This window comes from Callospermophilus lateralis, chromosome 2, assembly GCF_048772815.1.
Source record: "Callospermophilus lateralis isolate mCalLat2 chromosome 2, mCalLat2.hap1, whole genome shotgun sequence".
In the NCBI taxonomy this organism is placed as follows: domain Eukaryota; kingdom Metazoa; phylum Chordata; class Mammalia; order Rodentia; family Sciuridae; genus Callospermophilus; species Callospermophilus lateralis.
Window position 1 is genome coordinate 73,089,545 of NC_135306.1, and position 15,185 is coordinate 73,104,729.

Genomic DNA, 15,185 nt, shown 5'->3' on the forward strand with positions numbered 1-15,185 from the left:
GGAGTCCAGTAGCCCACTACCATAGGATTCTTCAAAAGCTAATAAAAAACAATTTCCTCTTCAAAAGCACACACACACTCTCTCTCTCAAAAATTCTTTCTTTCCTTCCTTCAAATCTCTTTAAAGAAAAGGGAAGCAAGGAGCAGCTGAACAGTGTTTTAAAGAAAACTGATGACTACCTGCATGGAATTGCATTATAGTTATGCTAAAAGTGAGGGGAAAAAATGATTTTGCATTCTTCTACCACTTAAACTGAAGCGTCCCGCCATGGAAATTCCTGTCAAAAAAAAATGCGTTTATCGAAAAAGAACTCTGCAAAGCACTGCCTTAAATTCAAAACTAACTAAGCGGGGCCACAGATGTCTCGCAAGGGAGGGAAGGTGGGACCTGGAGAGTACCGAGTCTCTTTCCTCGGAAGGACTGCCCGGAGTCCCCTTCCATACTACTGGAGTCGGAAATGAATGTCACCTGCAGATCTGCCTGACCTTCTCAGTCGCTCCTTCTCCTCTACCCAGTTCGGATAGTCTCTAATTCCCAGTCGCTGCCCCGGCGGCCTGCGACTCCAGCGAGTGTCACTAACTCCCGCCCTCTGCCTCCGGTCGCGTCCCCTCCCCCGAGGTCCCAGCCTCTCCAAACGCTGCCGGGAGCTGATTGGCGTCAGCGCTGACAGGAGGCGGGGCCTGGAAGTCGCGGCCAAACCCGCCCTCGCGTATAAGCCCCTTCTCAGCTCGCTCTCTCCATCTCTCTCCTCTTTCTCCCTCGCTCCCTTCCTCTCGGTAACTGAACAGTGAAAATTCACATTGTGGATCCGCTAACAGGCACAGATGTCATGTGAAAACGCACATGCTCTGCCATCCACACCGCCTTTCTTTCTTTTCTTTCTGTTTCTTTTTTTTCCCCTTGCTCCTTCTCCCTCTTCTTTGTAACTAACAAAACCACCACCAACTCCTCCTCCTCCTGCTGCCCTTCCTCCTCCTCCTCAGTCCAAGTGATCACAAAAGAAATCTTCCGAGCCGGAGGCGGTGGCATTTTTAAAAAGCAAGCACACTGGAGAGAAAGAAATAAGAAAAACAAAAGCAAAACAAAAACCCAGACACCAGCAGCCAGGACATTTTTTCACCCTTCCTGAAAACAAACAAACAAACAAACAAACAAACAGCCATCAAAACAGTCACCGTCACCAACACCAAAAACTGTTCACATTGCGACGGCGGCGGCGGCAGCAAACGTCACCCTGAGGCCACAGCGTCCGCCTAAAGGGATGGTTTCCTCGGCAGCGCAGCTCTTCGCCGACCACCTTCACTCGTGCTGAGCGGGATTTTTGGGCGCTCTGGGGTTCGGGCTGGGAGCAGCTTCATGACTACGCGGAGCGGGGGAGCGGCCACACCATGCGAGGTAAGCGAGCCTGCGGGCGCCCTGGGTCAGCCGTCCGGCCAACTCTAACCAGATGGGGAGATGGGGGAGGGGAGGGCACTCAGCCCAAGGGGAAAGAGGTTGGCGAGGCGCAGTTTCCCGAGTTCGCGTTCGCAGGTGGGGTTGCCAATGGCCTGGGCGTAGAAAGTTGTGGGAAGATTTTGATGCCTCTCGGGAGTTCTGGAGGAACGCGGGAGGGCGCTTTTTTGGAGAGGCGAACAGCGCTAGTTGCTTCCTCGGGTTCTTGAGTTCCTACCGGGAATCTTTTTTGCGTGTTGCTGGCGGGTGCGGAAACTGAGGCAGGATGGAGGGCGAGTCGGGAAAGAGATGTTTTGGGGTAGAGGTAACTGAAAGCGCACCACACGCAGAGGTCGCCGGCCGAAGGTGGGCGTGCAGGGCGTTAGGGCGAACTCGCTGGGGCACATTCACTTGACAGGTTACAAGGCCCCTTAGCGTCCCAGCCAGCTGACGCTTCCCTTCCCTGGAGTGGTAGAGGGGTGGCGTAGCCGAACTGGACGCGGGTGCAGGACGCTCCTTCGCGGCGCCGCGGCGCCCTGGCCAGTGCTGCCCAGGAACAAGAGCGACTCCCCGCACCGCCCCCCGCCCCCCGCAAAAAAAAAAAAAAAAAAAAAAAAAAAAAAAAAAAGTTGTACTGAGAAAGTTCCGGAGATTAGAGACCGCTCTGCCCGCGGCGGTAGAGGAGCCCGGAGCTTTCTCTTCGCTTTAGGAGGTGGTGCAGCGCGAGCCCTCCTGTCAAGACCCGGGTGATCAGTGGCGGCGGCGGTGGGACCCCGGGGCAAACTGGCGGATGTGGGACAGCATGCGGGGACAGAGGCCGGACACCTGCTCTGACTGCACCCTGGACTACCAGGGGAGTTGGGAGTCAGTTTGTCCGTTTCCTTTCCTGTAGTACCAGGGACCTCCAGGTTTCCTGTGTTCTGTGCTCGGGCCCCTTCTCCCTCACTTTCTGGTTAGCCACAACTTCACACTTTCTTGAAGAAGGGGCCAGGTGCCCGCCTGATAGGGAGATCAGAGCACCTTTGGGCACCCATCCCTACAGCCGAGTCTCTCCTCCTGGCTACTCTGTTGTTCTTTGGAGGTCCTTCTCTCCCCATTCACAAGTCCCTCCAAATCCTGACAACAAAAAGTGGGAAATGGTCTGCTCAGGACCTTCCTGTATCTTGGACCCTGAGAGACGTAGCCTATGCAGGAAGCCTTTAGGAGAATGGGCTGCAAATACTTGCACCTCCCATCAGGCTATATTCCACTCCCACCCCAGACTTCAAGCTTCTCGAGGAAGCAGTGGGCATTACCTCCACCCAGTCTGTCCGCGGTGAGCCCCGAGTCTGACCCCAAAGGCACACACAGGGATTGTGGACTTGATGTGGCAGAAAAGGGAAAGAGGAAAAGGGACGGAGAAAGGCTGCCCATGGGATGCTAGGGGAAAAGTGTAGATGAGGGACAAGGATATTCTGGTGGGATGATCTTGATTGACCTGCGCGCTCTAAGTATGGGATCAACCTGTGTGTGCGCACTGGCTCCTGCTAATTGTCCTAGTTGGAGATCAGGCAGAGGCTTCACTATCCAGATTCTTTCAAGAAACTGTACTTGGGCAAATGCTGCGAAGAGAGCTTTTACTTAGTGAGAGACGCCCCAGTCTTTGTTTTTCTTTTTGGGTCCCGTCTCACCATCCCATCCATTTTCCTTTCAGTTCCTCTTTGCATAGTCTGAAGCTGCCAGTTGGTCCTTCCCGATTTTTTTTTTTTTCCCCTTAACAACATGCCCCCTACAGCTGGGTGAAGGTCTGAAACCACGTGCCACCTCAGTTCATACCAGGCACTAGGACTTCAAGCATAAAAACTGCTCACTCTTCTTACACTGTAGAATGGAGAGTGGCACAGGGCAGGTGTGGGTTGTACCTTGATCCCTTAGCTCCTGAAGGAGTAGTTTGCTGGGTACAGTCTGCTGTTCACTGCGGTGGTTGCTTCAGGGACTCCAGGAGCTTCAAGTATTGAAAGCCAGGGCTAGTCCTCATGCTTACCTTGGGAAATACAGTGTGAGGCCATAACCGTGTTCCAGAGGGCACCAGCTTCACCAGGCTGGCAGGACAACTTATCAATGCTAATTTGAGAGGATTCCTTGGAGGAAGCCTGGAAAGAACTTTGTGGAGAAAAAGTAAGGGCTAAATCTTTCTGGCACCCTCCCTGGCTATGCTTTCTGGACCTCTTACTGTCTCTCCTCCACTGTCTTTTCACATTTCTAATGCCCTGCCCCACCATCAGGAGATGTTTGTTAAGGACAGAATGGGAACCAGCCAGACTCCCCATGGGAGTTGGGGTTAAACTTCAGTTTGAACTTGAGAGGTACAAGAGGTAAAAGGAATCACCTTTCCCTAGCGCAGTGCTACTAAACTTTGGGGGGAGGGGCGGGTTTTGAACTTAGCCTTACAGCGTACCCACTCCATTTCTCCCATACACCCCTGCCTCCGACACAATCGCGCGCTGAAAACACACACACACACACACACACACACACACACGCGCGCGCGCGCTCTCACGCGCGCGTCCTCCCCATCCCCAGGTGGTCTGGTGGTTGCTTTGGCTCTACAGTTTGCAGCTGGCAACTGCCCTGAGTCAGGGCACTTTGTGCTACTCAAACGTGGGTCCCGATTCAGTAATTCCCCCTCCGAGCCAATCCAGCAAACCTACCCGGACCCCAGTTCCCCCTCACCCTGCCCCCGCTTCCGCCTAGGTTATTTAAGACTTTATTCCCTGGGAAGCCCCCTGGTAAGAGGTTAAGAGGCTCTGTTCTTTGAGTTCTTGCCCTGCCCCACCGCTGAACTGTGTTCCGGACGCGGAGCGGTGGCTTACCCTGGCCTGGGGCGGAGGAGGTTGTACTTGGTGGCGCACAAAGCATTTCACCCTTTGTCTGCGAGAGTGTACCGTATGAGTTCTAGAGATGCTTCTTTGTACATGGCATTATCGAAAGAAATGACTTCTGAAGGCGAAAGGAAGGACTTTTGATTATACTCATCCCTAGGTAAGAAAGGAGTGAGCACAGGCAGGTGTGGGTTTCCAGGCTGCTTCCTGGAAAACCTGCCAGTTGTGTATTACACAGGGCACGAGAATAGTCGGATTTTTCAGTCCTTCCTCCGCAGAAAACCCTGCTTCCAAAAACAGGGGCACAGATGTCGTCGCAATCAATAGGTGATTGTCGCTTGGGCGGATTAGAAATCTGGTTTTATGCTTGTTGTAAACAAGGATGGGGCTTGGCTTTTCTAGAGTCCAGTTTTCATCTATTATTTCAAGTAGTTTAATTTTTATTAACTGCAAAACTTTAGAAAAGAGGCAGTTTGCTCTCAAAGGTATGGCCATCCTTCAAAAGTATGTAGCTCTGAATGTCCTGCTAGGGGGCCTTTAGGGAAAAAAAATATGTATATATATATATATATATATATATATATATATATATATATATATATATATTTTTTTTTTTTGAACAAGTTCTTGCTCTTAATTTCCTCCACAAATTCCAATTAAATATTTCCAACCAGCATTCCACCTCCCACAATTAGAAAACACTGCTGGAAGGACATCTCAGCAGTCCATTAATAATTGCTCATTAAGTAATCATCAGTAAACTGTCTCTACTCCAAGAAAAGTAATCATTCAATCAGTTTAAAGAAAAATCCTAAAGCTGTATTTCAAGTATTGTTGAAAAACTACATAGACAGAAAGATAAAATCTTTTCTTAAATGGTTACATCTAGTGACTTACCCCACCCCCTCACTGGATATCCTGGGTGAATTTCTAACAAGTACTGGGAAGCAGAGGTTCTTGACAACCCTGGGCTTCAGGACAGCCAGTAGACAGCCATGGCTTTTCTTTTTCTCAATTTGTAGAGACTCAGGAATTGAGCAACCAGGATTGAAATGTAAAGGAAGAAATGTTGAACAGCAGGCTTCATAAACAAGGGACATAGACTTAAAACTCCTTTGTTAGTATTCATTTAAAACTTACAAGTCCTTAGATATTCCACCAATAGGAGTATAGCTTTTGATCATTAGAGAATCCTTTAAAGATGATTATTTTTTGCAACATTATTAAAGTGGTTTTATGTGACAGTTTAACATTAATGTCAATTACTCATTAGTTCATACTCTTAGCCAAATACAAATATTAACATTTACTTATGTTGGTAACAGTTTGCTAAATAGCAAACTATTAACAGCCTTAAAAGCTATTATTCGTGTGTACATTTGCATAGATTGTACTTTAAGTGTTTCAAAGTCTTAAAACCTATTTTCACAGCAACGAAGGTTCTACCGCAACAAGAAATTATGAAGTTTTACTGTTGGACATTATGAAAATAATATTTGAATCCTGTAAAATATCTTCTTTTTTCCAAAAGTAACATTAACAGAATTGACCCTGGGATTTTGATACAGGAAGTTTTTCTATGCAAAAAGAAAAGTAAAGTGCTTTTTTTAGCTATTGTTTCACATTTTATTAACTTGTATTCACCTTTGAGGAATATCAAACAACCTGTATAATTTTTATACTTTTGCTACAATAGTTTTAAGAAGTAAAAGTGTGAATCACAGGACATTAAACAGATTTTTTTCACTGCAATTAACAATGGTCCTCAAATTTTAAATGCATATTAAAATATTTAATTGATAGTTTAAAATTATTCTAGTAATTTATTATTTAAATTATAGATATTTGAGTCACTGTGATTCTGCAAAATTGAGGTTTAAAATCAGAGCCTAGTCATGCATTGGTGAAGCCTAAGATTTACAATTAAATGTATTGTGAAATAAGAAAATTAATGCCAAAGTCATATTTTGTCCAAATCAAAATAAGCTTGGTTTAAAGGTACATGCACATATGTTATGAATGTAAAAACTATGAGCAACTGAAGTGACTTAAAATAATATTTTTTATTCTAGTACTATAATGAAAATTTCTTAAGGATAAACTATTTCAATCTTTATTCCACAAAAACAAAAACAAGTAAAGACTTTTAATTACATTGGCATCAATTTAATTGATATTAATACAACATGTTATGCTGCTAAATTATATAGGACAGTAAATATAAAAAAGGAAATTGTGCTTAATAATTAATACAAGATTTTCATTCCAGGTGTAGTTCTACTATTCCATCCACTCCTATCCAAAGGATAGAAATTAAACAGACTAATGAAACAGGTCTTTTTGTGAAGTAATGAATGATGACCTTTGATAAAATGAGCTCACTCTACCTAAAAGTATTATTCCTGTAATTTTATAATCATCTTCCACTTTCAGCTTCTTGCAAATATTTATCTTACTTTGAATAGAATCTCTGACTTAACAGAATCCCTAGCAGATAATAGCAGTCTTTGGAGGCGTCTGTTGATACACACTGATACGCAATATGTATATGTATATGCCTAAAACCACCCACTCAGACAAAAAGAATGAATATTTGAGAGAGAAAATCATTCTTATCTTTGCTTTCACAATCCAGTCTTCCAAACTCAAACATATTTAGAGAGACAGAAGCAACTTTCCAGAGTGTTCAGAGGGAAGATATGAATACATGTGGTACTTGAGTCGCATAAAAAAGGGACTGTTAATAGCATCTATTTATAAATAATCTACACAAAACTCCATTATACTACCTAATGATAATTAGAGGGAAAGGGAATCAAAGAATTCAGAACTGCCAAATAAATAAAATATTCTCTCTCAAATTAAGCAACAAATTCATAGATAACAAGGCTTATGCCATGAATTTGAAGGATGTCTCCTTTGTAGCCCAAGACAAAGGGAGCATAGAGGAATAAATATTGATTGAACTAATCATCTGATGAATAGAAATGAGATTTACCAGTGCACCAATATAATAGGCTATGTTAACTAGTTCTTTCATGGCGCATATGCTGCCCTTTCAACCCCTGACCCCGTCCATTCAATTCTTAATGAGGGAAACCACAGGTGTTATAACGGCATTTATAGTGAATCAAGCTAAATATAATAACCATGTGGTTAACTAATGGCATTGTGTGCAGAGTCTTATAAAAGGAAATATTGTGTCCATAGTGTCACAAAATTATTGTATATTTCAAATCACTTGGAATTTTGGCTTGCTCAGGTAACCTTTAAAATATATGCTTGTGGTCACTGATATTTCAAGTCCAAGGTTTGGTCACATTACAGTAAGTGCAATTTTATTAATGTTTACCTAAGAAGCTAAAATGCGTTAGTCAATATATATATTTACCCACATTCTTGTACACCTTATAGAGTACACATTTAAAAATAGCAGGAGGCATAGTATTCTATACTTAATATAGAAGGCATCTTTCTTGGTTAGTGGTTATTTTATAAATATTGGAAATAGATTATAGCTTTATAATGATGACTAGATAATAAATTTTATTTTAAAATAAAATTAGAATGCCCTTATATAGGCGTGTTCTTACAAAAGCCAAAATGAACGTGTCACTTTTTGCTGAAATATGGGACTAAAAATTTATTCAAAAGCATGCTTTTATAAAAGAGCAAAAGTAATTTGCTTTGACTTGAGTGTCTTCATCACTGCATAGTGAATATTTTATTAACTGGCTGGGTATGCTGACTTTGTAAATTACTTTATTAGAATGGGCATTCATTAATGTCACTTTTTATGTGATTATTTATCATGTTATGTGGTCCTGGGTTATATTTCTCTAATTGAGAGGACTCATTGACATCGGCAAAGAAAGAACACATTAATCTGGATATTTACCGTATTATGTTTTTTGTTACTAGCCTACTTACTGCTGTATGTTCATGTAAACCAAACACCCTGGCACCGTGGTGCATGTGAAAGACTTGGGATGTTTAAGGAAAAAAAAAAAAAAACCCTGTGAGATAGATTTTACCTCATAGTAAATTTTTTTTTCAAAATTAATGCAATGAGTACATTTTCAGTTATATTTAAAATTTTTATAAAATCTTCAATAAAGAATCCTTCTTTTAAACTGGTACACCATTACCTGAATTGCTTAGACTATGTTGCAGTCATGTGACAACAGCAGATATGCAATATTTTAATATTGAATCAGAAGTCTGAACAGTGCTTTCTGAATTTTGGCATAAAATGATCCTTAAAAATGAAAGAGCAGTAGCTTTTCAAAAAGGCCTTGGCATTTATAACAAGAACTTGGCATGAACTAAATGAGTATTATTAGCTGGAAAAAAAATAAGTAGATTCTCATCTTAATTTTTAGACCAACTTGAAAATACTTGTTTTCAAATGCAGTTTCTTATTTAGCAATACCTAAGCTTGCCTCTCTCCTGATGTGAAAACTTCAAACTCATTGATCAACTCATTTCTAGGAACCGAAGTTAAATTTTAGTCTCATATATAAGAACGAGATCATCTTGCCAGAGCTTTTCCATTTCAGCTGTAATTTTAAAAGGGATAGGCTCAAAAATGTCATCATTTACATCAGTATACATACTAATGGGAATACATGTAAGTCACACATTTATTTAAAAATAATTGAGCATCCACCCTAAAGTAAGGTATAGCATGGAATCCCAAGGATGCTCACATTGCTAAAGCAGGGTCCACTGGTGCAGTAGAAGCCAGAACAAACTAAACTATAAAGGGATGCTATCCGAAGTCAGAGTAGCTCTCACAGCGGAAGCAATACTTGATATAGGTCTCAAAGGATGAGTGAAGTCCCTTTTTCAGTTAACTTGTTCACCATAAATGAGGTCTTTTAAATTATTGATAGTTGTATTCCTCAGTTGCCTTATATAGTTGATACTATGTATAATTGAGTTTATTAAGGCAGAGCTATCCAGAAAAGGAAATAACCTGATGTAGAACAAGTACTTTTCTCAAATATGCTCAAGTAAAAATTAAAAATAAAAACAATACCCGCAAGTCTAAGGCAATTCTTAAAGTTACAATTAAAAAAAAATTCTAGAGACAACTGCTAGTATGAATAAGAGTATAAATTTTTATTTTTAAAAAAGCATCATCAAGAAGAAATGTGAAATACTTTAAAATATCCTTATATATTTGTTTTGTAAGGGAAATTCTTATTTTTAAAGTAAGGAAGTGGCTGATATATATTGATTTTATGTTGCTCCCTGCAACAATTTTCTTTAATGTTTAATCTATTATCTGAAAGTAGCAATATCTACTCTAGGGAGTATCTTAGATTACCAGATATCAGGGAGAATAAAATCCCTTGGAGTAATAGAGTATGTAGGCAGTGTCTGAGGCCCACAGTGATATCCTGCAAACTCTTCCATCCCAAGAACTTGGATGTAGTATGGTACTCTAAAAATTAAGCTATAAAATCAATACACAGTGGTCTCACTGATATTTGAGTTATTCTCTCTCTTAAGCATATTTAAAAGGAAAATTCTGAAGACTCAATAATAAAAACCTGAGTGTGAGAGGTAAATATTGGCCAGGTCCAGCCCAGCACTGTTTATGGATAAATTGCTGATCAGGCTGAAACAAATGTCAGTACACTTCTCCTCATTTTGAAATAAAAATTTATCGTTCTGGTCATACTTATTCCCTCTTCTGAGCTTAGTTAACGTGGGTCCTCATGTTGATGTCTAATCCACTCTGAAACACTGGCAAGGTCAAGTTTCAAAGCTGAAAAAAAAGACTGAGCTGGGGAGAATTCACAGAAGTAAATGCCACTATTTGAAACTTCCAGGCAGCCTAATTGTCACTGCTAGCCATAATCCTGTGCTTTAGCATGAGTCACGGTGAACAAGATCACAGTCATACTTTTTCAGTCCTGAAAAAACTGATTCTTTTCTTTAATGCTGTTTATTAACTAGAATTTATTAGACTAAGTAATTGCATTCCCCTGTTATAACAACATTTCAATAACATACTAACTATGGTACTTGATCTCTTTATTTCTTGCAACTGGAAGAATTCAAGAAGTGGCTGAATGATCACATTTCTTGGGGCTTTTCTAAAAAGGCAAAAGAGTAGAAGGCCCCTATTGCTTTTATTAGCTTTGACTGAACAGTCATTTAATAAGACAATTGGTTTTTTGGACACGCCCAAGTAGTTTTACTTGAACTGTTACATGTAACATAAGTCTAGCTTTTAGAGAAATATGACTAGTACTTAGTAAACATTAAACCACTATTTTGATCTTTTCATTAAAGAGACTATTTAAAAGCAATCTTATTAAATAGGATCAGAATGCATTGTTGCCTGTAATTAACTCTGAGAACATCAAATTCAGACAGCCGTGCTATTTTTATTTACCTAAACAGTGTAATGATAATAAGTGAAACCAGTTATTTGATAAGCTACATTTAAAATGTTTCATTTCACCTATTCAAGGCATGGATCACAAAAGTGCTTCATATGGGTTTTATAATTCTGCATTAGCATGAAAGCCCATACTCTAAACTTCCCAAGTAAAAATTTCATTGTATAGCCTGAGCCCAGAATAAGCACTCCAATCATATTTTCCATCCAGCAGCTGTTGGTTTCTAGATTTCAGAATCAAACAATAACACACAAGTTTAAAGAACTTGGACATGCTGAGTTTCTAATGAATAATTGGCTATCATGATCATTGTCAGGTCAAATAATAAAATGATTACACAGAACCTTCCCTGTTAACTTGTACATAAGTTGTGCCTGGCACATGCAAAGGAATTAAACACTTTTAAAGAAAGGAGAAGAAACCTTGTTCCAAATTTCCACAGTTGTTGAATATGAGCAAATGCCACACAGTCTGGTAGAAAAGAGGAACATTTGCTCAGGAAAAACACATGGTATCATTAAGGTACCGTGCTTCCTGGCAAAAATTTGTTTAAAAAAAACAACAAAATATTTTAAATAAATTATTTAGAAAATTTAGGATCTCAACCTATTAGTTGGTTTGCTCTAACATTAAATTTAAAACAAACAGTATCATATTCTGGGTTTTCCTCCCTTTTAATGCTGACTACTTTTTAATAGATTGAATTCTAAGCACTTTCATTCCTTACACATATATTTTCATTCTTGTTATTAAAAAAATGTTAAGTATCAAAGGAAAAAGGCTTTTGGAATAAATCTTTTCAAAGACAGCTAAAACTTTTCAATACTGAGAACACTAGTAAGGTAGCATTAATATCCTTCTGTTGTGTTTTTGTTTTTGTTTACTACTATAACTGAAGATTGGTCTGACTGCCACCCATGTCAGAATCTATTTAAATTAATATTATTGGTTTTGAAAAGTATTCTTTGATAATGAAATAAATTGATTCTGAATTTCTTTCTTCCAAAATTTTGTTGTATCCTTGTTTTCATTAATGCTTTTTGAAAGGTTATCTAACATAGATGATGTGAAGGTTGAACTGGAGTCAAAGATTGACCTTTTTTCTCGTAATACAACAATTAAAAAGTGAAATTAAATATATGACAAAATTATAAGTGACACCCTCAATATTGGGTCAGATTTAAATATGACTCAACAAATCTTGATTACTGGGTGCTTACAATGTGCCCTATATGATAACAATCTCAAGCACAAAAAAAAATGGTTTTCTTATAAAAATCCTAAAAAATTCCTTAGATAATATTTATTTCACATGAATTTTTCAGATGTCAAATATGGATCATGTGCCTATTTCTTAAATGAGACAAATAGATGACTTGACCATAATTATTTGTTGATACCTGAACTTGACTTAAAACAAGGGTTTTAGAAAAGTCCAATTGTATTTTCAGTCATCTATGCTCTCTCCTAGTCCACGCCACTTTTTGCCATAGTTGACATTCTTACTCAATCATGGCATTGATCACTTGCAAAGTCCAGATGCAACCTTCACTACAATTTGGCTATTGTTGACCCTTAAGATGAAACTTTTCACTCCAACTCCCATGAGCGTTTTGACCATATTAAGAATAAAAAAGATATAATAAAACTATTAATTTAATCAAGCTGTATATTCATCCAAATATATGGACAAACAGAGTTCTCCTCAGTGTTTACTACCCAAATAGCAATGATAGTATTTACCAATCTCAGGAAAAGTTAAGGTAAGAATTATAGAAAAATCTATAGATTCTGAATAGGTACTACCCTGCCAAAGTCACATCTAATCCAAAGCCTAAATAGTAAAATTGTCTTACCATAAATATTTCCTTGAAGTTTCCACAATTTTAATTTCATAAACTTAAATTTGTCTTCTTTTATATATATTTCAAATTTTTGGTAAAGTTGCATATTTCCAGACTCTCCCCATAATTAGTTATCTGCATCTATTCTAAGGAAGCAATTTTATGGGAGATAGTTCTGAAGCCTATTGATGATTAAATACAAAATTATTCTTGATTCAATAACCAACATGCACTTTGGGTCTGTGATGTGAAGGCACTCATTTATCACTTCAACTTGCCCTTTCTTTCCTCTGGTTTTTATCAAGGGGAGGGCCATCTATCTTTGGTCATATGCATTTCAAGCAATGGGATGGGTGGGATAGCCCAGCATACCACATTTACCCACCTGACTTTAATAATTGTGTTGAATTGACTGGGTTTGGAACTCTTGTCATCACACTATTTATATCAAAGGTCTATAAACATTTTTCTGTGTTTTGTACAAGTATATTTTTCTTACGGACAGAAAACTGACAATATTAAGAAGGTACCATGTCTAATTGTGCCCAGATTTATAAAGGAAAAAAAATGAAATTTAACATTAATTCTCAAAAAATACAGAGTTCCACTCCTCCTTAACAACATTGCAGTTTAATTTGTTTTGCATTTTGGCTGAAACATAATATTCCTCACATTGAGCTATCATTTATATGGCTAATTTTTATGCTTTTAAAAATTAAGTCTATTTGCATTTCTTTAAAAGCATAATTATTATTAGCCCACTGTTATTGAATTTTTAGGCCTCTTCAGTGTAAGCTATGTTGTACAAAACAGCATTAAATGCTGATACCACCCTGTCATTTATTTCCCGCTACTCAAATTGATCATATATAATGGTCCTGACTCCTGTTGGTCACCAAAATTTGACCACAGATACTATCTGCAAGGAAATTAACTGCATTGGATGTTCCTCAACTTATATTTATATCCATTGTGTTTAATAATATTAGGTTGGAAAAGATCATAAACCTATTTCAGATGATCCTCTTTGTTTTTCTTCATGTAAAACCCCCTCCACTTTTGCTCTATGGTAGAAATAATGGTCTGTTTCCACACATTTTCTGTCTGTCCTTGTACTGAAGTCGTCTTTGTACTTAAGGATAATTCTGAAAACATTTAAGAAAGGAAATATGGAAAGCTTAGAGGAGCTAGCAGATGCAGTCTCATCTCTTTACAAATGTAAGAGTGGAAAACTTTTATTCTAATGCTTTTCCCGTGTTCTGTGTTCTACAGTTCTCAGGGAGCTTATGTAGTCACCAGGCCCCATCTCGATCCACTCAGCAATTTTGTGAGATACACAGAACATGTGTGAGGAGGAATGGGCTCAGCTAAAGAAAACCCCCAAATATAAATGGGGTGAATTTAAAAATGGTTTGAATATGCAGTTTCTACATTTCAAAAGCATAAACATTTGGTTTATAAAAAATAACGAAATACAAATGACTGATAATCATTTGGGGAAAAACAGTTCAACCTCACTTATTAAAGAAGTAAAACAATATGAATGATGTTTTCACCTGTTAAATGTACTGCAAGTGTGATGAATTGAAACATAATATTCTGAGCCTCGTGTGGTAGTGGATGCCTATAGTCCAGCTACCTGTGAGACTGAGGCAGGAGGACCTCTTGAACTCAGGAGTGAGTTCAGCTTGGGAAATTTGGTGAGAGCTCATTTGGATGAATGGATAGATGGATATATGGATGGATGGATAGATAGATAGGTACATACATACATAAATACATACATACATACACAGACAGTTATTCTCATATTCTACAGTGGCATCTTATATTGGCGTAATTTTTAAACATGTACCCTTAAAAATAATACTCTTTGACCCAGTAATTCATTTTTTTTGAATCTTTCCAAAGGAAATAAAGACTGTGACTGTACCCTCATTGTGAGGTTTTTGATAATACAAGGGAAAGTTTTGCAGAAATGCTTTTCATAACACATTTTCATTTCATGTGTATTGCATAAGTATTTGCCACATGTTCAATATATCTCACCAACATTGTGTGTACATTTACCTAATACTATGTTTTAGGAACTGGAGCTAGAATGGTAAGCAATAAAATGTTATCCTTGACCTAACAAGAAAAACTAGAATGCAAAACTGTACACTATGATCTAAATAACATAAAATTTAAAAAAAATTGAGGAAAACATAAAAATGTTAAAAGTAATCTCTGGATATTAAGATTTTAGATAATTATTTTCATTTTTCTTTTCTTTTCTTTCCAAATTTCCTACTCAGTCTTCGTAGATTAGTTTTAAGCATCAAAGTGAATGCTCATTTACTCTGGCATAGTAGTAAGACTGTATTTTATGACTCATTGTATTTTTGCTTATCCACTCGCCTGAGCTCATCTAGTCTGCTGATAGGATGAAAGTTTAAAGTTTAATGGCTCATTGAGAAAATTAGGTTACTTGATGTTCGCACAACTACTTCTTCATTCATCCCTAAACATTTATTAAGGACTTGCTATGCACCAAGAACTAGACTAAGAGTTGAAGATACAAGGTGAACAGGATTCATTCCCGTGTTCTAAAGAGCTGAAAGTCAAAGCTTCTTGAAGACCACATGCTGTAA

The 15,185-nt window shown here is 38.6% G+C and overlaps 1 protein-coding gene across 1 annotated transcript in view; it reads left to right on the forward strand.

The window, feature by feature from the left end:
* The first annotated feature begins 772 nt into the window (after nt 1-772).
* Rorb (RAR related orphan receptor B) overlaps nt 773-15,185 on the forward strand; it is a 176,372-nt gene continuing 161,959 nt past the window's right edge. The window contains exon 1 of the mRNA XM_076843494.1: nt 773-1,395. Coding sequence (XP_076699609.1) covers nt 1,389-1,395 — 7 coding nt within the window. The 5' untranslated portion in view covers nt 773-1,388. The remainder of the gene's footprint in view (nt 1,396-15,185) is intronic.